This window comes from Ptychodera flava, chromosome 7, assembly GCF_041260155.1.
Source record: "Ptychodera flava strain L36383 chromosome 7, AS_Pfla_20210202, whole genome shotgun sequence".
NCBI lineage: Eukaryota > Metazoa > Hemichordata > Enteropneusta > Ptychoderidae > Ptychodera > Ptychodera flava.
The window spans coordinates 30,219,588-30,241,600 of NC_091934.1; the positions used below are offsets into that span (position 1 = coordinate 30,219,588).

Below are 22,013 nucleotides of genomic sequence, written 5' to 3' on the forward strand. Positions count from 1 at the left end.
ATAATATATATATATATTATATATATATATTATATATATATATATATATATATATATATATTTTTCAATCTCGACAATGTATAACCGTACTCTCTGTGCCCATAGTTCAGAGGTTGCCATAAAGCCATTATGGTGATAACCGGGAGGACACATACATTTTGTGTGTATATGTGTTATATATATATATATATATATATATATATATATATATATATATATATATATATATATATATATATATATATATATATATATTATATATATATATAGGCACACATAAATCAAAATAACTTGACATTACTATGCGTGTGAGCGTGTTCAACGGCTACGCCTAGCGCCTCAAACAAATATAGATCAGAACTCGAGCTATTATCATAGACATACACGTTTGAATGTTTGTATTGCGCAGGAGGTTTGACAGCATACCGGTACAAATATGTCTTAGTGTGTGAACTTATTACGATACAGTCTGCTTCTCGCACTGCTCATATTAAGACCAGCGATAAATGAAGGGTGACGGGGTGATGAGGAGTTTCCTTCATGAGTGGGGTTCTTGGCTTTTTAATAATTCGCATGGCTTAGGGTAGTGACCAGCGTTTGTCCTGGACAGAAGACAAGAATAGCACAAGTCTGGTTCGGAGCGAAAAATATTTGTTTCCAAGCTGGAGTTCGATTGCGAACTGTGTTCGCTTTCACTTCCAAAATCTATTTCCGCATAAAAATGTAAATATTACACTTATATTTAAATAGGCAGGTTCCTTATCAGGTTTATCCCTGAACGAATTCATTTGCTTTACTTCACTTTCAAAACAGAACACAGAATTAAAATCACATAAACAGTGCATGAGATGACGCACCGATGCGAGCACAACGGATCTAAAACTGCTTCTTTAATCCTTTCACCCCAGTTCCCTGTATACAGGTCCAACTTTACCATAGAAAACAATGGATTTGGGACAAACCATGGTGGTGAAATTGTTAAAAACACTGCTTCTGACGATTTTTCGAAATTGGCTTCTTGCAGGACCCCTACCAGGTGCAAAATTGTCTCGTGCCTGCTGACAGAGTAGCTGATATGGAGTGGGTGACACGGCCTTTACGTTGACGTCATATCATATGTGTGATTATTAACCTATACTTTAACTCTTGAACACACAAACTGAGCGACTAGATTCAACCTCGAACATTTCGACTTCAACGTGTCGCGGCCCGATCTTCAAGAAGCGACACCTTTCACACTTGCCGTAGGGGCATATTCATCCGTTTGCGACATATGATCCACCAGAGGGTGTGACTTCTCGGTAACACCTTCGAACTGGCGATCGTGTACCAAATTGTACGTATTAATATTTGAACATTTTATTCATAACCGGCCGACACGACATGAGTAGTGGTAAGTGTAAACACGGCGACTGGTACGTGTAAACTATCACTTCGAGATTGGTCTTAATGTCAGGAAGAAGAGGGAATTTAACGAAAACTGTTGAAAAGACGGCAGGTAGGCTAGCCTAATGGAGCCAACGGCAAACACTACCGAAGATTTGGAATCGTGCCTTACAAAGGTTGGTGGCTCGTCGCCATATTGCCCCGGCGACGATGACGCTGAGCAGGAACACTGCCCACAGAGCACCAGTTCGCGGCTGCGTACAGAGTCTACGGATAGGCAACTCGTATTCACGAGTTCCCCGAATGGTATGACAGAGGGTGACGGTGATGGTGGTTGTGGTGATAACGTTTGTGATGATGGTGCCCGGGGTGATGGTGCTTTCGATGATGGTACCGGCAATCATAACTGCGGTGACGGCAATGATGACGACGGAGGCGGCGGCAACGACGATGATGATGATTACGATGATGATGATGATGATGATGATGATGATGATGATGATGACGGCGATGATGATGACAGCGATGTCACAAGTAGTGACCTGAGAGAAATCGATATCGAGGGCAAAACTGGCACACGGCACAACAGTGACGTGCTCTTTAGTCTAAAATTATGCCATGAACCGATCTGCTGTACTGCCCTACGGTGTGATGGTATGCACATTTGTAGGGATTTCGTCAGTGGCCGTTGCCATGACAATCGCGCCTGTGGGAAACCTCACTCCTTTCACACCTACGAGAACGCGGTCCTTCTCGAAGAACTTCAGTTGAGGCAGTACGTCAAGGACGAACTATTGCAACTTGCGAGGAATTCCCTTCCAAAAATTTGCTGGAAGTACAACCAGAGGACTTGTCAGGCCGACGACTGCAGATACCTGCATCTGTGTGAGAACTTTGTTAAGGGCCATTGCCAGACAGATAAACCCTGTGGCTTTTCACACAAACTTAGCAAGCCCTGTAACAAAAGGATCTTCGATGACTACAAGATTGACATCTCAACTCCCAACAATCAAAGTGTCCTTGGCTCTATTCTCCTCGGCGATCCCAACCAATCAGCGATTTGTAAAGATGATGCACCAGGCAAAGAGCCGAGAGAGGAAATGAGTAACAGAAAAGATACCCAAAGGAGAGAAAGACGGAGACGGCGACCAAAGGGGGTTGGGAGGAAAGACGGCAATATCGGACGAGGGAAGGCATTGCTTAGTCACAGAGGAAGAGGGCGCGGTGGTTTTCCCAAAACCTACAATGGATCTTCGCAACCTCTGCCACGTCCGAGTACAGGAACACGTTATTTTAAGGGACCGGAGCCCGTAACTTTGATGACCCCACGAACATCATCACAGTGGCCTCAGCTCCATACGATTGCCCCCTTACTTGCCCCCGGCTTGCCGGAAGTACACACAGGCTCCAAGCAGCCGTTAACCGTTGAACAAGCGACGAGTGTAAATCTGCAGAGAGAACAAATACGTCCCGAAACCTATATACCGGCTGCCGATAGCTTAGAACAACTAAACGCAGGTGACGAAAGAACTTCTCAACCAGGACCATCCGAATCAGACGTATTTAAACACATTCTGAAGAACTTCAAAGGCAGGGCAACTGTTGACGAACTCAGATCACACGTAGAGATTTTCCCACCTGAATTTGATATACAGAAATGGTTGAAAAAACACACAACAAGATTCTCGTCTACAGAAACCGCTGACGGGCAGACGATCGTGTCACTATTTGAAACCAGAAGCCGGGTCTGCATTTTCTACAATTCAGCTAATAAAACGTGCAAGAGCATTTCATGCGGGTACCTCCACGTCTGCAAAAAATACGTGTCAGGGTACTGCAGGTTTGGCAATAAATGTAAATTCGCTCACAACTTCGACGAAAAAGTCACACAGGACAACCTGAAGAAGCTGAACCTGGATGACGTCAGTGATGAAGAGATACTTTCCCTGATACGACTGTCCTCGCCCTTTGTCTGTAATGATTACGTAAGACGCAGGTGTAACGCGGGGGAGGGGTGTGAGAGATTGCACCTCTGCAAAGGCTACGTCCTCAACCTGAAGACGTTCTGCAAGATGACAGGCGGTGAAAACTGTGACTTAACTCATGACCTTGACTCGGGTCACACAAAGGTCGATACTTGAAAAGCACCAGATCGCGGGTCTGAAAGAGTACATGGTTCTGAAAACAATTCTCGTCGAGTACGATGGAAAGGCGAAGAGATTGAGCTCTGTCGTCGACCCACAAAGCGTAGCCACGAGAGCACGCCCACTTTCAAACCCTCAATATCCGGCTCCAACTGCTCCTCTAGGGGGTTTGGATTTCGCTGGGGGACCGAGTACACTCCTTATGCCAAGGCAGCAGTCCGAAGAACCCCGGAGAAGACAACCTATTCGCATCGTCGATGACAGAGACGCCTGGATATGTGCCGACTTCATTCTGTCAGGCTGTGGCAAGGGAAGCAGGTGTAAGAAACACCATTGCCCTGTGCCGTACCAGTGGGTGTTAGACTACGACGACGACGTACAACCATTGGCATTCACTGGAGAAGTCAACACATCGCTGGAAGAAGCCTTCTGTGACGTCACCAAGACTGGAATAACCGTACAGGGAAGGTGAGGGTTCATTGGTACTTGTTTGTTTGTCTTTTGTCGTTGCTCTGATTGTATTGTTTTGGTTTGTTGCAATCTGACTAAAATCAGATGTACAGAGGGTGATGATATCGCCTTTGTTGACAGCCGCCTCATTTCATATTTTCGTCAGACTTGAATTAATCAATTTGGATTTGTTCATGCATTTGTCAGTATGTTGTTCTTTGTTTATTTTTTTCTGCTTGTGTATCATAAATTATCTAAGCAGATCAAGATACAAAACAGCAAACAAAACGAAGGACTCTATGTTTGATTGTTGGTTATCAATCACCCTTTACTATCACAATTCTGTGACGTCATTTGTTAACACTTTTTACACGTGCAGAAGAGATAGTTTATGTCACTGCCGATCGAGGGATACTTACCTATCAAATGTCAATATCTCGCCCTAAATATCTTTGTAAATGTGAAGAATGAAGCCGTATATTTCAAAAACATACTTCCCTACTGTCACTTCAAACCCACCGACATAAACCATGCAAACATGCGGGCCAATTTGTCGCAGTTTCTCCTTTTAAAATATCAAAGAACCTCCAAATTGAAATACGACACTTTTCCTCGCGCATTTTCAATCTCAACACAGAAGTAAACACTCATTCGTATTGACCTGTCTTATTTTATATGTAACGATGTAATTTTGTATGTCCTCGCATAAAGAAATTATTATTTCACGACAGTATGGGGAAAGAACTATAAATGTTGAACAGCCAAGGACTATATGGGCATACTTTGTCACAGTTCCTCCAGACTGTAACTATATCGACAAAATAATTATTTTATTTACAACAAACCAGGACTCAAAAGACAAATCTCAGGCCGAACAAAAAGTGTACTTTTCCGATAACCCGACCTACCCTATTTTTTACCTGCCGACCCTAAACTTTTTAGAGCCACGTAAACATGGAAATAAACAAAGAAAGAAAAGTCTGTAAAATCACGCGTTCGTTACTTGGCATTTAATTTTTGCTTGAACGAGGATGTCTTTCATGTTTTTTCCCTTTCATATATATGACACATTTTTCTGGAAATGTAGCCGGTTTGACAGCCCTGAACTCCTGGACAATGCATATTCAAAAATAAAAATATTTTGGAAAAAAAATTCCTGCCGACTTACCTACCCTAATTTTGAAAACTATGTTATTGGAACAGCACAATTTTTTTTTGGCCCCAGCTGTTACCTGTGTTACCAGCTTATGTTTAACTCTGTACTTTACCAGTTTATCATTTCTGACCACGTGACCGTGCGTTCATCAGTATTTGGCAATCAAGTGACCTTTACTAAGGGTCTAAACTGACAACGGCCGTGATAAAATGGCATCTGCCGACAACAATTGTAAACAGACAAAGAACGTACATTGACTCGGATGGCATTGATCTAAAACCCGAAAACAGTGAAAGGGCTAGTACTGTTATTTTGATGATTACTTCACTAGTTTTGTATATCAAGTCAGTTCTTGTTCCATTCCAGAAACCATGTTGAAACATCACTACAGCGTATACGTGTAAAATGCACTGTGACTGTTAAAATTTTAACTTCTGCCCTTACCATAATTCACCTATCAACGATAACAGTGACAATGCATGGGGTAAATTGCACGCAGAACACTGTCAATGTGCGTTGGGAAGTATAAGAATGTCGTTGACACTGAAGCAAACATGTTAGAAAAATATCATCAAAAGTTACAAGCTACACAGCAAAAAATATCAGCTCACGTGACAGGCTCTGGCATAACTCTGTGGTACAGGTCGGTGTCAGCAATGACGTCACATGGTTGTGCCTGCTGCTGATTGTCCTGTACTACGGGGGCATGACTGCATATACACATTACCACAGTGATGTGACAGTCACGGTGACTGGCATTTCTGCCTGTATCAGCGCCAATATCCATTAGGCTGCGTACAGAGCTATCCTATGAAATTTAGACCTGAGTCAAGCCAGTGTATACAAGTCTGAAATTAGAAGATTATTCAAACCCTGCAGCAGGTCATGTATAGAGAATCTGGGCATGGACACACCTCTTTACACGTGTCGGTCAGGGGTTCACAGCACTGGATACAGTCCTGTACAGTCAGGTCTTTATTCATTTCTGTTGAATACAACTCTGACATCTGTCAAAGTTTTCAGGCCCTTGAGATCTGCTACAGGTTCTGGTCGGACTCTGTTGCAGGCTTGCCCTGAAATGTGCCTGAGGTTTCGTTCCGTGAACCGTTCTTTTGAGATAAAATAAAGGACCAAGTACAAGTCTGTGTTCTCCTTCGTTCCTTCCAGGTTAGTTCCCGCCTCACAAGGACAACAGAAAGAAGGCCAGACAATGCGAAGGCCAGTAAGGTGTGGAATTGCGTTTTATCTTCTCCTAGAAGTTCAGAAAGCTAATATTGGACCTTCAAAACGATACTTAAGTCCCCTTTTAGCTTTATCCCTCTCAGTCCTTTCATAAAGTTGGTCAAAAATCAAATGTGACTTTTTTTAAAGTGATTAGGTCAGGTAAAAAATCAAGTAAAAATGCAAACAAATGTCTGCGGTTGGCGGTTATAGAAGGGTAGTACGGGTTACAGAAACACGCGTCACATTTTTTGTTTGACCTTACTGACGTGTGACAAAAGCGCTTTTCAAACATTGACAGCGAATGCGTAACTCAGATTTGAACAACTAAATGATTACGAACATGACGGCCACATATACAGGCATGTAAATCCCCAGAATTAAATCGACCAAATTAATTACAAAGGATTGAAATCAATATGCTTCGATAACAGGCGTTCGAAACATCTCCACAAATACAGGATTATATTTTTGGTAAACAAAATGCAAAGTGATACAGCTAACCGTGTCTTAAAACCCGACAATTTTCGTAACTATCTGATATATTCTTGGTAAAAAAATTCAGTCACCGAGGAACGTTCAAAAAATTCGCTAATTTATCATACATTTAACGATAATTAGTTCGCGATAATTGACTATTTTTAGCCATGTTTATCATCTTTCGCCGATTTAGCTTTCAAGGGTTAGGCATGTCGTCTAGAAAAAAAACGTACGTATAGTAAGGAAAAGGCAACCTAACTCTAAACAGCTGTTAAAACACCCTTTATTAGCCAACGAATACGTCCCTAACTCTGATTAGATAATAGACTTTCCGTTTTTCTCACTTTAACTTTACATTGTATGAAAACTTTAGTCGTTGTCATAAATTCATTAGGCACATCTTCTTAGTTATGATAGTTCAAACTGTTCAAATGTCCGACTATTCTCTTTCAAAATCAAACATAGAAATCCAGCGTTCTACCTTAAGAAATCTCTCTCACCGGACCATCTGTATTTGGCAGTCTTTGCCTTCTCTCTGTAAAACACGTTTCCTGGTTCACCCTCTGAAAAATCACACTAAACGTTGAAAAACCTGGTGTACAAGATGTTGATACCTCTGTATCTGTAATATCAATTGCAGATAACTGCATTTTCGTGCGGAACAAAATTCAATTGTCGACAATAACATCGCATGTTCCATACGGGACATTGTGCCGTTATAAGTTTGTACTTCGTCATACTTTAGATATGAAAATGAAAAAAATATATTTGGAGTAGAAAATAGACTCTGAAAATATCATAGACAGGTGCATTTTGCCCTGTTATATTTCCATTTTTCCGATGTAGAACAGAACATCGCATCTCAAATATATATTTAACCCGCATACTCCAATTCATAGGACTTCTAATCTTTATTTCTACCTCAATGTTGATAAACTCGTTTGTTTCAGATTTTGCAACGCTCCGCCGGACATGGACGCTATCGGCGAGATTAACATCAACTTCGACGGTATGTTTGCCAGGTATACAAAATGGACCGAGGTGGCAGGGGACTTTCAGGACCTCCAAGAGACGTTCGTTGGGATCCGTCGACTTTCAACGCCGTCCTACGCCATCGATCACAGCAGTGCCATGGACAGTAACCTCACTACTTCGTGGAAGTGGTACTGGCAAGATAACGGGAACACATGGGTGCCGTACAGCAACAACAGCGCGGTAAGTTTGCCCTAGGGTTGACAGCAACAGGACTAGATTTCAATGAAAAATGAAAGTGCCATAAGCTTATAGATAGGGAACCATCGCCAATATGTTTATTTTGATCAAATATAATACTCCTTTAGAAGTATACTGTCACCTGTTCCAATTTTGCCACAATTACCATGGACAGAGAAGAAAATCTAATTAATCAAAGATTTTAAGCGGGTGGCCGTTTTTTAAAAACAGCGTCCTCACATCGGCATTTTGAATACCAAAGGATGCCCCTTTGACCATGTATGGGTATATTTAGATCACAGATGACTGTATACCTTCAAGGAGTGGCACTTTCTGGTACCGGTATATTGTCTGAATACCAATTTGTATCAGACATGCGTGGACGGCAAAAACCAAAGACCCCATTCTCTTTATTCATTGTGCACTCATTGAAAAGCGAAAATCATGAAAGTTAAGAGTCCACAACGTGCTCCTTCCTTAAAAACAGTCTCTGTAAAATTTTGGCCACACTTCGTCAGTACAAAAATAAAGACATGGAAAAATTTTCCCAGTGATCCTGCTTTGAAAACATTGTATTCTATGGCGATGAATTCAGTGGCCTGGCTTTAAAAAAATTAGGATTTCCAGATATACACAACTCATAGCTGAAATCACACACACTTTCTTTGTCTTTTTTGATAGAGATCGTCAATTTTCAGCGCCACTTCGCGAAAACGAAACAGAATCCAATTCTCGGCTCTCTCTCTCTCTCTCTCTCTCTCTCTCTCTCTCTCTCTCTCTCTCTCTCTCTCTCTGCTAACTTTTGAAGCTATACTCGCTTGAAATCGTTTGCTATGAGCATTTGTCGTGCTTGTAGTTATCAGGGTAGGGAGATCAAAATCACGGTTCGTTGTCTCTTCATGGGGTGATGCTTATCATGACGATATGACACTGCCCAAGCCGACGGAGAATAGAGAAGGAAATCGGCACTTTTAGATTGGACAGTAAAAACCGTTGTACAGCTGTTGAGGGCGCTCTGCGAAAAATTGCAATGAGAACGGGCGGGAAACTGTGATGCATGCAGCAGAACGACTGTGCCATTATATAATGAGATAAAAATAAACAAATAAACAAACAAATAAATAAACGAAATTTAATAAAATAGGCAAACAAAATGAAATAAAAATAAAAGAAAAATCAAAATCATAAAATAGAAGTGTCATACAGTATATAAATACGGGGTAAGTTCATGTGAGTATTATTAATTAAAGTATGCTTAACACTCAAAATTATCACATTCATATTTCAGGGCCTGGGTCAAGCGAACAGCCATGAGCTCGAATCGGCATATCAAAGCGAAAAGGACACTTTCTACTTTAATGCTGGCGACTACCGCTACATGTTGTCATTTAGAAGCATGAGACAAACTAACCTGCAAACTCGGACAACCAGAGACGTAAGGAGAAGACCAGTGTTTATGTCACCTAAATCCATTGATGGCCGTTTGTCAAGGTAGATTTCGTTTCTATATGTGTTCGGTATTAGCATGGTGCATTTATCTCCCATTATATCACACACGGTTACTCTATCCCAAAGTAGTGTAACCATCCACCATACCAGTATATTGACTGCGTAAATTTAGCGATCAGATTGAGAGGTGAAAATAACCGTGTCATATTCGCGATATGGCACGGTTAGAACACGAACGAGCTCTCAGGCGAATCCTATTTTGACCTTTCACACCAGAATTTCAACATACAGTTATGACGTAATATCCATAAATCACCTCGGCAACGGGAATACCAATGCATATATAATGTGTCAGACTTGCTTCAGACCATATTTTATTGAAGCCTACTTATATTCACAGCGGCGCTGTTGCCAGCAGGTCATTTTGAGGTTTGAGCCTTTCACAACCCCGACTCAGTCCAACCCTTTCATGTGAACGACAGGGTTGGACTGAGAATGACCGTAAATTTGAAAAGATGAAAAGATAAAAGATGAAAACTGAGTGAAAAGGATTTTAGACTCAGAATTGCAATGGGTTGGCCACTTTCAAGTAGATGTGCTGTATGAAATGTCACGTAATTCTGACTTCTGTCTGGCAGTTTTTCGGGTTTTTGTTGCATGCATCAGCCCTCAGTTTCTTGGTCAAATCAAGAAGTAACCCATGTCAGCTTGTCAACATTGAATGTAAATGTATATGTCCTGCATTGGTAAGCGTTGATATTTGAATTTAGGTCCAGACTTGAACCCGGTTGTCAACAATAACAAGAGAGATGTCACAAACCGTAACGCCCTATTGACAAACCAACTTTTGGTTATTTTTTTGGTATGAATGTACGAATCAAACCCTTGTACAATAATAGGACTCTTGTTGCTGCAGCTGCGGAACAAACACAGGCATTCCTGCTCGCCTGACACTCTCACAGTGGCCAGTTTGCTACGCAGCTTCTATTACGTTTTAATACGAGCCGATTCACCATCATACAGCAGCTTTATCAGGCCCCAACTAAACGTGTAGAGAAAGTAGACCAGCTTGCAGTACCATGGCACGCTGCTAGTTAATGTTGAAAGGAAGTGAAGGGCCAGAAAGGGTGTCATTGTGTAGCCAGTGAGGAGATTTGATGGAGTCTAGCCATTCTTTGCCACTTCGCAGTTGAACAAATAATTTACTTTTGGAGTTAGGAAGCGGTCAAAATGAAATTTAAAACCATATGCACTTCGAATATTGTCATAGCCTTGCAGCTTTATAGTGAGAAATGTAATGAGAATTAACCACACGGTGATATTAAATAGAAAATAAAAGTGCATGCTTTTTAAAACTTTATAAATAATATGAAATGTTGGCTCGCAAAAAAGAAAGGGTCTGCTGTGATCCAACCAGCCATTCCATGAACTTTTAAACAAAACAACTCATCCGTCACATTTGGAGCCGAAACCCGGAGAATAGTACTCTCACTCAGGTTAATTGAAGACATAGTTACATGCTCATGCAAGGTTTTCCATGCTAACTTTGTGTACTGTGTCTGGTGGCATATGTATGTCGTGAATTTGTGGGGCAGTTAAGGTACAATGCGCCTTTGGGACAAATATTGGACAAACTTTTGCAATTCTTCTCTGATGTACCCTTTTGAGGGGCTCATTTTGAAATCCTTAGAGTAAGGAAAACATTCACCCTCTTGGTTTTTGAAAGAGAAATTTGTTTATTTTTCTTTAAAGAGTTAACACAGGAATAGCAGCCATTTTGAATTTAAAATATTAGCAAATCCTGGTAAATTTGTTTCTCTAGTACCAAAATTTGCAAGGCGACCCCCGAATTTTATTCTTGATTTTGATAGACAATGCCTGATAGATTCTTTGAGGAAAGTTTGAGAAAAAGTTTAAGTCTTTTACTTTCTTGGTGCATACTACCTTAACTGAAAAAAGTATATGAACGGTGCCTGTCGAGCAAAATTTTCAGTAGAAATCAGCAGTCGTCTGGCAGATCCTACCAAATAATTGCAACACTGTCATTATTTTAAATATATGTAATCGGGTTAATAGTCGATTTTTTAATTTTCAATCTAACAAATACAAGGGCGTGTAAGTCAGCCTCACACATGTTCAACATAAACTTTACAGTTCATTTTCTGTTTATTTTGAATTATTCTTCTAAAATCTCAGGTTAAAAGGCACAAATCATCTACAGTCAGAGTCAACTATATATCCATCGTCCTGGGAACCAATGCCCCCTGGGAAAGAGTTTATCCGCTGCCTCCTAAACACATCATCAGCCGAATTTCGATATGTAGAGAGGGTCTTTCGAAATTCTATGCAGCAACACAAGGCCAAGATAAATGCAATAGAGAGGATCCAAAATCCGCATATTTGGGACAAATATCAAAGGTAATGATTAAATATGACAAGGTAAATGTTGAAAACTTTTCTTTTGACAGAAAATAATTTTTTCATAGTTGAACTTGTTAGTAAGTATAGCATTCGGTGCATCCTCCATTGCGATCAAAGGGAGGTGACCGTATATCTAGTATAAAATAACTATCCATATAATTTATATATATATATATATATATATATATATATATATATATATATATATATATATATATATATAATATCGAAAAGTATACAAATGTCCTCGTGGAAAATTACAGTGTACGATGCTAAGCAGAGCGTTTAAATAATAACACGAATTACTTCAGGTACAAAGAAACGAAATCTGTTTTATTCATCCTGCAATCCACAGACAGAAGTGTAAGGATTCTTAGCTCGACGCTCTGAGTTGGTTTCAAAATGTCACCACCAAATCAATTATTATTTATCAAATTTTGACACAACCTACAAATGGAGTGGTACGTCCCAATCATAATAATAAGAGTGTCGAGCTAGGTATCCTTTCACTTATATCTGAGCATTGCAGGATGCATGAAACTTATGTAGCAGATTACAATACTTTTTACTTGAAGTAATTTGTATTATTATTCATATATATATATATATATATATATATATATATATATATATATATATATATATATATATATATATACATATATTCCGCCTTTTATAACGTTTTGAATTGTCAAAATAACAACCTGCTTAAATTTTGCAATGGCTGTTTCATCTTGAACAGACAGAAGAAGTACATGGTTCAGAAAAAGGAGACACTGGTCTTCAAGAGAATCTTTTCCATGGAACAGATGAACAGTCTGTGCCAAGATTTGCAGACAAAATTCGATTTTAGGGTCGCAGGGAAGAATGCAACACTCTTCGGAAATGGGACATACTTCGCACGCGATGCAAGTTATAGTGACCGCTACTCCAGTGACGATGACCATGGCCAGCGGCACATGTTCTTAGCGTACGTCCTGGTTGGCCGGTATACAGTCGGACAGAGCTCCTACAAACGACCCCCTGAAATCAATCAGCACACTGGGGAACTGTACGACTCGTGTGTGAACAGGCAGAATGATCCGACTGTCTTCGTCATATTTGACCGCGAGCAGTGCTACCCTGCGTACTTGATAAATTTCACGAAGTTAAACGCGAATAGGGGACCGCCTTCTGCAGCCATTGGGTAATCATGGGTAACTTTTATCTCCAGTACCAAATTTGATGATGACCCGCGATTGTTATTATAGCGATTTTGAAAGACAATGGTTGAAAGATTCCTCGTGGAAAGTTTGAGCAAAAGTTAAGTTTTTCACTGTCGAGGCGCATATAACTTAATTTAAGTCTATGAGTGTCTGTCGTTCAAAATTTTCATGTAAAGATCTATGATCGTCTGACAAACCCTACCAAATAATTGCAATATTATCATTATTGTGAAAAAAGTAATCGGGTTAATGGTGTGTTTTTTTGATTTCCAATCTAAGTCAGCCTCACACAGGTATCGTCTTTGTCATAACATATTCGCACACATTTTCAACATAAACTTTACAGTTCATTTTCTGTTTATTTTAAATTTATTCTTCTTAAATCTCAGGTTAAAAGGCACAAATCATCTACAATCAGATGCAACTATATACCCATCGTCCTGGGAACCTATGCCCCCTGGGAAAGAGTTTATCCGCTGCCTCCTAAACACATCATCAGCCGAATTTCGATATGTGGAGAGGGTCTTTCGAAAGTCTATGCAGCAACACAAGGCCAAGATCAATGCAATAGAGAGGATCCAAAATCCGCTTATTTGGGACAAACATCAAAGGTAATAATTAAATATGACGAGGATAATGTTGAAAACGTATCTCTTGACCGAAAAATAATTTTTGCATCGTTAAACTTGTTAGCAAGTATAGCATTCGGTACATGCTCCATTGCGATTAAAGGGAAGCGATCGTAATGTTAATATTCCATACCTACGATACTACGATAAATATTATAGTATAAAATAAATAAATAAATAAATAAATAGTATATATATATATATATATATATATATATGTGTGTGTGTGTGTGTGTGTGTGTGTGTGTGTGTGTGTGTGTGTAAATCTCGAAGTATACAGATGTCCTCGTTGGAAATAACAGTGTTCGATGTTAACTGAACCAAGGTAATACATTACCAGGTCCATTAGGCATTTGAGATTTACAAATTTAAGTCGGACCATCCTGAACCACTGACAGTTAGTGGTGATACAAATAATAAAACGAATTACTTTAAGTACAAAGAAAAAGAAAATCTGTTACTTAAGTTTTATTCATCCTGCAATCCTCAGACAGAAGTGTAAGGATTCTTAGCTCGACGCTCTGAATTGGTTTCAAAATGTTGCCACCAAATCAAATATTATTTATCAAATTTTGACACCACCTACAAATGGAGTGGTACGTCCCAATCATAATAATAAGAGTGTCGGGCTAAGAATCCTTTCACTTATATCTTAGCATTGCAGGATGCCTAACACTTATATTCAATACTGTTTTCCTTAATTAATTGTTATTATTATTATATACATATATCTGATATATATATATATATATATATATATAATATATATATATATATATATATATATATTCATCGAAACGTTGATGGTCTTTTACCTTTAAAATTGTTTTTGAAAGTTTCTTATCCATTAAATGAATGAGAAAGAATTCTTCCTTTTATAACGTTTTGAATTGTCAAAATAGCAACCTGCTTAAATTTTGCAATGGCCGTTTCATCTTGAACAGACAGAAGAAGTATCTGGTACAGAAAAACGGAGACACTGGTCTTCAAGTGAATCTTTTCCACAGAACTGATGAACAGTCTGTGCCCAAGATCTGCCGACAAAATTTCGATGTTAGGGTCGCGGGGAAGAATGCAACACTCTTCGGACAGGGGACATACTTCGCACGCGATGCAAGTTATAGTGACCGCTACTCCAGTGACGATGACCGTGGCCAGCGGCACATGTTCTTAGCGTACGTCCTGGTTGGCCGGTATACAGTCGGACAGAGCTCCTACAAACGACCCCCTGAAATCAATCAGCACACTGGGGAACTGTACGACTCGTGTGTGAACAGGCAGAATGATCCGACTGTCTTCGTCATATTTGACCGTGAGCAGTGCTACCCTGCGTACTTGATAAATTTTACGAAGTTAAACGCGAATAGGGGACTGCTTTCTCCAGCCAAAGGGTAATCATTTGTAACTTGTTTCTCTAGTACCAAATTTGATGATGACCCGCGATTTTTATAGCGATTTTGAAAGACAATGGTTGAAAGATTCCTCGTGGAAAGTTTGAACAAAAGCTAAAGTCTTTCACCTTCGAGGCGCATAACTTAGTTTAAGTCTATGAGTGTCTGTCGTTCAAAATATTCATGTAGAGATCAATGATCGTCTGACAAACTCTACCAAATAATTGCAATATTATCATTATTGTAAAAAAAGTAATCGGGTTAATGGTGTGTTTTTGATTTCCAATCTAAGTCAGCCTCACACAGGTATCGTCTTTGTCATAACATATTCGCACACATGTTCAACATAAAATTACAGTTCACTTCTGTTTATTTTGAATTTATTCTTCTTAAATCTCAGGTTAAAAGGCACAAATCATCTACAGTCAGATGCAACTATATACCCATCGTCCTGGGAACCTATGCCCCCTGGGAAAGAGTTTATCCGCTGCCTCCTAAACACATCATCAGCCGAATTTCAATTTGTGGAGAGGGTCTTTCGAAAGTCTATGCAGCAAGACAAGGCCAAGATCAATTTCATACAGAGGGTCCAAAATCCTCATATTTGGGACAAATATCAAAGGTAATGATTAAATATGACAAAGTAAATGTTGAAAACTCATCTTTTGACAGAAAAAATGATATTATTTGCATAGTTGAACTTGTTAGCAAGTATAGTATTCAGTGCATGCTCCATTGCGATCAAAAGGAGGCGATCGTAAGGTTAACATAATAAACCTGCGATGAATATTATATTACCTATCCATACAATTTTCTGAGAAGAGTAGAATACACACACACACACACACACACACACACACACATAAATATATGTATATATATATATATATATATATATATATATATATATATATATATATATATATATATATATATATATATACGGTAAAAATTGATAACAAGTAGAAAACAGGACTTGTGCGTTACTCAGAGTTTCACGCTACATGTGTCCCTCTCTTGCGATCATCAGATGTCCTCGGGGGAAATTACAGTGCTCGATGCTAAGCAGACCGTTTTAAAAATAATAACATGAATTTATTAAACTACCCAGTAACGAAATCTGTTACTTAATTTTCATGCATCCTGGAATCCTCAGACAGAAGTGAAAGGATTCTTAGCTCGACGCTCTGAGTGGGTTTTGAATGTCGCCACCAAAGCAAATATTATTTATCAAATTTTGACAACACCTACAAATAGAGTGGTACGTCCCAATGACATTAATAAGAGTGTCGAGCTAGGTATCCTTTCACTTCTGTCTGAGGATTGCATGATGCATTAAACTTATGCTACAGATTTCAATACTTTGTACTTGAAGTAATTTGTGTTATTATTCATATCTATCTACCTATATATTGTATATATATATATATATATATATATATATATATATATATATATATATATATATCTATATATAATTATTATCAAAACGTGAATGGCCTTTTTTACCTTTAAAATTATCGCTTAGTGTTTCTTATCCATTCAATGAATGAAAACAGATTTCTGCCTTTGAGATAACGTTTTGAATTGTTAAATAACAACCTTAAATTTTTCAATGGCCGTTTCATCTTGAACAGACAGAAGAAGTACATGACAGAGAAAAAGGGAGACACTTGTCTACTAGTGGACATGTGTCTTTTCCATGGAACTGATGAACAGTCTGTGCCCAAGATCTGCCGACAAAATTTTGATGTTGGGGTCGCGGGGAAGAATGCGACACTCTTCGGACAAGGGACATACTTTGCACGCGATGCAAGTTATAGTGACCGCTACTCCAGTGACGATGACTATGGCCAGCGGCACATGTTCTTAGCGTACGTCCTGGTTGGCCGGTATACAGTCGGACAGAGCTCATACAAACGACCCCCTGAATCAATACGCACACAGGGAACTGTACGACTCGTGTGTGAACAGGCAGTATGATCCGACCGTCTTCGTCATATTTGACCGTGAGCAGTGCTACCCTGCGTACTTGATAAATTTCACGAAGTTAAATGAGAATAGGGGACCGCCTTTTGCAGCCAACCAGCTTCGGAGTCAAGTTTCCACAGCAGCGCCACCACAACACATGGGCTTCACTCACAACCTCTCTTCAGATCTGAATACAGATAGAGGGATACCACACACCGTCTCATCCACCAGTACTGCTAATTTGGCTTCACCAACCACGTACGTTACGTCATCTTCTACACGCCCAAATTTGTCATCTCCCAGTTCTCAATATCCTACAAACAGCCGATCAACAAGTACACCTTTACGGAGCGAGGCTATCAGTACCCGTCAAACAGATTATTATCCCAGGGCTCCTTTTTCGGCAGATCAAACTTATTCTTCACCATCTCCAAACCCGGCGAGAACAGTAAATTCGGCACCGGGCGTGTCTACATCGGATGCAGCTAAAAGCGGTGGCTCGTTGTCGTCATACAGTGCAAGCGTGGACATGTCGGGTGCATACTTCAATGCCATGTATTCGTCGGAGAACACCAGAGCGCAAGACGCGATACGGTTCACCCAGGCAACTTCGGAGAGGGCATCAAGTGGTGCGCGTGCGTCCTTCATGAATAGATCTAACTCGGCCAGTGTTCGTCAGGAAGAGAAGAAAAAATGTGTCGTCATGTAACTATCAAACACTCTAGAATATCACAGCTTTTTCCGATATGATTATTTGTTTCCAACAATCTGGAATACAATTGTGTAGTGCTTCATATTCTGTCTTAATTCTCTCTTGTGTGTGTTCAATTTAATCTAAAATTATTTCACATTGTTTAAGCCAGTTATTTCTGTTGTCATCGAAGATATATTTTGATCCTAACATTTTTTCAGAGAATAGGGTGTTTCCTTTGTTATTAATGTTATCGTTGTACAAAAACTTGTTTTGCCGTTGGCAAATTAGCTCTTATGAGTCGTAGCGACTGCCACCTAAAACAGTGGCTGCAGCATTGCGGGAATACCTTGTATAGCGCCATCTGTGGCAAACTTTGCAATGTTCTCTTTGACACAACTGAAGTGGACTGTCGGCAATGCCTCGTGCCTTCTTTGTCTATAAAAGTAACGACGCTGTCACTGTGACAGGAACCGTAAAATACACTTGTCCGCATAATAGACAGCCAGAGGCAGGAAAACGTTCGATTTGCAGGCCACCATAGCAATAGCGATTGTCAACAGTCTCAGTCAACAGTCAACAGTCTCTGACTGCAGCAAAATTTATTCTGATGTTGATTACATCAATCAAAGTAAATCATTATGTTGACCTTTACAAATAGATCAGACAGATTGAACTAGTGTGTGTTGACTTGAATTTAGCTTATTCTTGAAGGCTTCCGATTATAATTCTAGCTGCATCCAAACAAAAGCACTTTTCCCATTTGCCGATGATGGCGCTACACATAGAATATAGTTTTTTTTTGACAGGCTATTTAAAACTACAATATATTTGTCTAATTATTCCGGAGATAATTTTGCCATAATTTGCATTCTGAAGAAATGATAAAGTGGAAATTATCAGTCAGGAAACATTTAATTTGAGAATAGTGCCGTTTGCTTTCCTGGTCTCCAACCTTCGACCTTCGGAAAATGCAAAACTACGTTGATTGCACCGCTATGTATGACAGTAATATTGCCGAGAGTTAGAGTTAGCAGTAGTTTTCATTATGCTGAAGTGAAAGTTTTGATCACGCCCGAGCGGCAAAATTTCAAATTTGAAAAGATATGGCCGTAAATCTGTATCATAAAATAGGGGACATAGTTAAACAAATATGGTGAATTGTAACTTTCTGCTCGTGTTGTCTCTAAAAAGTATATTTGAAGTTTATTCAACCTTAAGTTTATTGAATTACTTTATCACTTTCAAATCGAGAAAAAGAATTGTTACGAGATTTAGATTCACACACGTTTCGTGTATTAGGATACGTACCAATGTAAACCACATAATCACTGTTGAGTCATACATATCTCGTTAATGTAACATGGGCCGAAAACTTTTGACTCAGAATAAACAATTGCATCGAAAAAGAAATGAAATCAAAAACTGCCGATACCGATAATCTTGTTTTTTTTTTATATTATGCTGTGTCGATGAATGATAGTGATTCTACGAGGCGCCAAGTGTAATAAAATTAATTTACACAATCACTCTTATTTCAGAGATAGAACAGCTAGGTTCTATCTCTGAAATATATCCTATCCCACGTTCAAACATTTATAATTTCCTTTATGATTACAAAAATAACACACATCCGTTGCATTGATAGATTCCTTCGTCAACTTGATGTCACCAATATTTGAACATCTACACGCACCAAACCACACCACTGCTTGTGTTCCGGCTCTACATATCCATAAACTTTCAAGGTGTTTGGTCATGTGAGTGTTTCTGTTGGGAGTCAGGCAAAGTACGTAAGCTGTTAAAGTATTGTCTTTGCAAGGTGTGACCAGGAATCCGGAAGTAAGTTAAAACATACGGCGATCTGTCAGATTTGTTGTGCTGATGTTTAAGCGGTGTCCGTTCCGACATTTGAGAAATGATTGTGAAGTTTTCCCGATGTACTAAATGCCGCATGTCTATAACATTAGTAAATTTGCAGTTCACGTTATGTTTGATGGCGAAAGTTTTCCGGTGACTGTCGATTTGAAATGGGTAGTATTTTGGATCATGGTGCAACAGGCGCACCTCGCTGTGTTGTATGGATTACATCCCCAGGTTATCTGATTCGGTGTATTTTATTTTATTTTGATGGATAATGTCGCCAATGGTAGCTGGTCTGCGTTAGGCAATGATGCGTGCATTTGGCATAACTTGTGTCACTTGAACTGACGATTTCAGGATTGCGTGATTATATGTACATGTACTTATTTTTCGAAGAGATGGTTGACGGGGGTCATATGTAGAGATCCAGGGTACACATTGTCAAGTTTTGTTTCTGCTTACATTGTATATCAGAAAAACTACACATTATCAATGCTCACAAATCTACGCTGTTAAAGAAACGCCCGGAGTTGGTTTCAAAATATCGCCACCAAAATAATATTATTCATCAAATGTTAACACCCCCTGGAAATAGAATGGTTCGTCCCAATCATACATATATAAGAGTGTTGGGCTAAAAATCCTTTAACTTCTTCTGTCTGATGATTGCAGGATACATGAAACTTAAGTAACAGATATCTTTAATTCATACTTGAAGTAATTTTGTGTTATATAAATATATATATATATATATATATATATATATATATATATATATATATATATATATATATTCAAAATATTTCAATATTGTTGAAAACTCAAATGCTACTACGCTTTGGCGTGTCTATAACAATTTGACAAATTCAAATAATTATAAGATTTACCTTCTTTTAAGATTCCTCCTATTACGTACGACTTTGTTTATTTGTCATTGTTACAAGCGAAATCTACAGTTATTTATAATGTCAAACACAAGCTTTTAAAAATTGGTGCTTCAGTAATTTCAAGTTATGTTGATTAGGCAAAGAATTTTTTATTTCATGGCACTTTTAAGTTTCAAATGTATGAATGGTTATGCTCCTCAATAATTTGACCAGTCTGTACACTTTCAAATGTAAACTGAAAGAATATGTTAAAAGAAATGTTCCCCTTTAATATACTATTAATTGTATGAGCCCCGATGAAAATTACTATTTCAGTAACTCGGCCGCTCAGTAACAGTGTAAATAATAAATAAATAAATAAATAAATATATATATATATATATATATATATATATATATATATATATATATATATATATATATATATATATATATATATATATATATATATATACATATATATATATATATATATGACCATTCGGTATTCCGCGTTCGGCGGATCACCCATTTCATGTTCCATATCATCCTTCGTTCCCTTCTAGCTTGGGTCTTTTCGCCAGTTACCGTGGAATTGTTCTATCTGAATCATGAAAAATCGCTTCCTCGGCATTATAAAATTTTGAGACAAAGTTTTAAAGTAGCTGACGTTTTAGCTTTTGCGGTCAAAATTTGACATTCATTATTTTTCGGATTTTGTGCAATATCATGAGTTTTGTTGAAATTTACAAACTGCCTAAGAGTCCATTCGCAAATATTCTCGCCCTCGCCATCTGCACATCGTAAACAAGAAAACCGTACACTTTATCTGTCTACAGCCTTTACTTTCTCAAGTTGTCAATTAAATAAAGCTGTCCCCTCCATCCCCACCACAGTTCCGCAAATTGATCTGCCACTGAACTGCCAAACTGCCAGGAAATTGTTTATGAACTCACTTCGTTTGAAAATAGCGCTGTTGGCCAGAACAAGGTTAATTGTTCTTTGGTTTATGGAGAGGTAGATTTATACATTAGCCACATGGCAATTCCTAAACAAGTTTGTGTCCATCCTTTAATATTACAAAGCTGGAATCTGATTAAGAGATCTGCAATTAAAGGTATACAGTCACCTGTAATCTAAATATGCCCGTATATGGTCAAAGGGTCGTTCCTTGGAATTCAAAATGCCCATCTGAGGGCGCTGTTATTTTAAGCGGCCACCCGCTTAAAATCTGTGAATGGTTAGATTTCCTTTTTCCATGGTAACTGTTGCAAAATTGGAACAGGTGACAGTATACCTTTAAAAGCCATCCATTCTCTAGCAGCACAGCTAATGAAGGTAAATAGCAAGGAAAGAAAATGATTCTAACATTGTGCCGATAATAAAAACGAGATAAATGTTTATTGATTTCCGTGTAATTAATGTACAATTCTAAACTTGATAAATCGATGGACAATGACAATAATACCATATTATCT

General features: G+C 38.7%; 1 protein-coding gene across 1 annotated transcript; it reads left to right on the forward strand.

The window, feature by feature from the left end:
- The first annotated feature begins 3,476 nt into the window (after window positions 1-3,476).
- Window positions 3,477-19,231, forward strand: LOC139137234 (protein mono-ADP-ribosyltransferase TIPARP-like). Its single transcript, XM_070705226.1, has 8 exons — window positions 3,477-3,998; window positions 6,304-6,363; window positions 7,788-8,052; window positions 9,338-9,540; window positions 13,514-13,735; window positions 14,698-15,144; window positions 15,545-15,766; window positions 16,782-19,231. The coding sequence occupies exons 1-8, from the start codon at window positions 3,490-3,492 to the stop codon at window positions 17,125-17,127; spliced, it is 2,274 nt and encodes a 757-aa protein (XP_070561327.1). The 5' UTR covers window positions 3,477-3,489; the 3' UTR covers window positions 17,128-19,231.
- The last annotated feature ends 2,782 nt before the right edge of the window (window positions 19,232-22,013 follow it).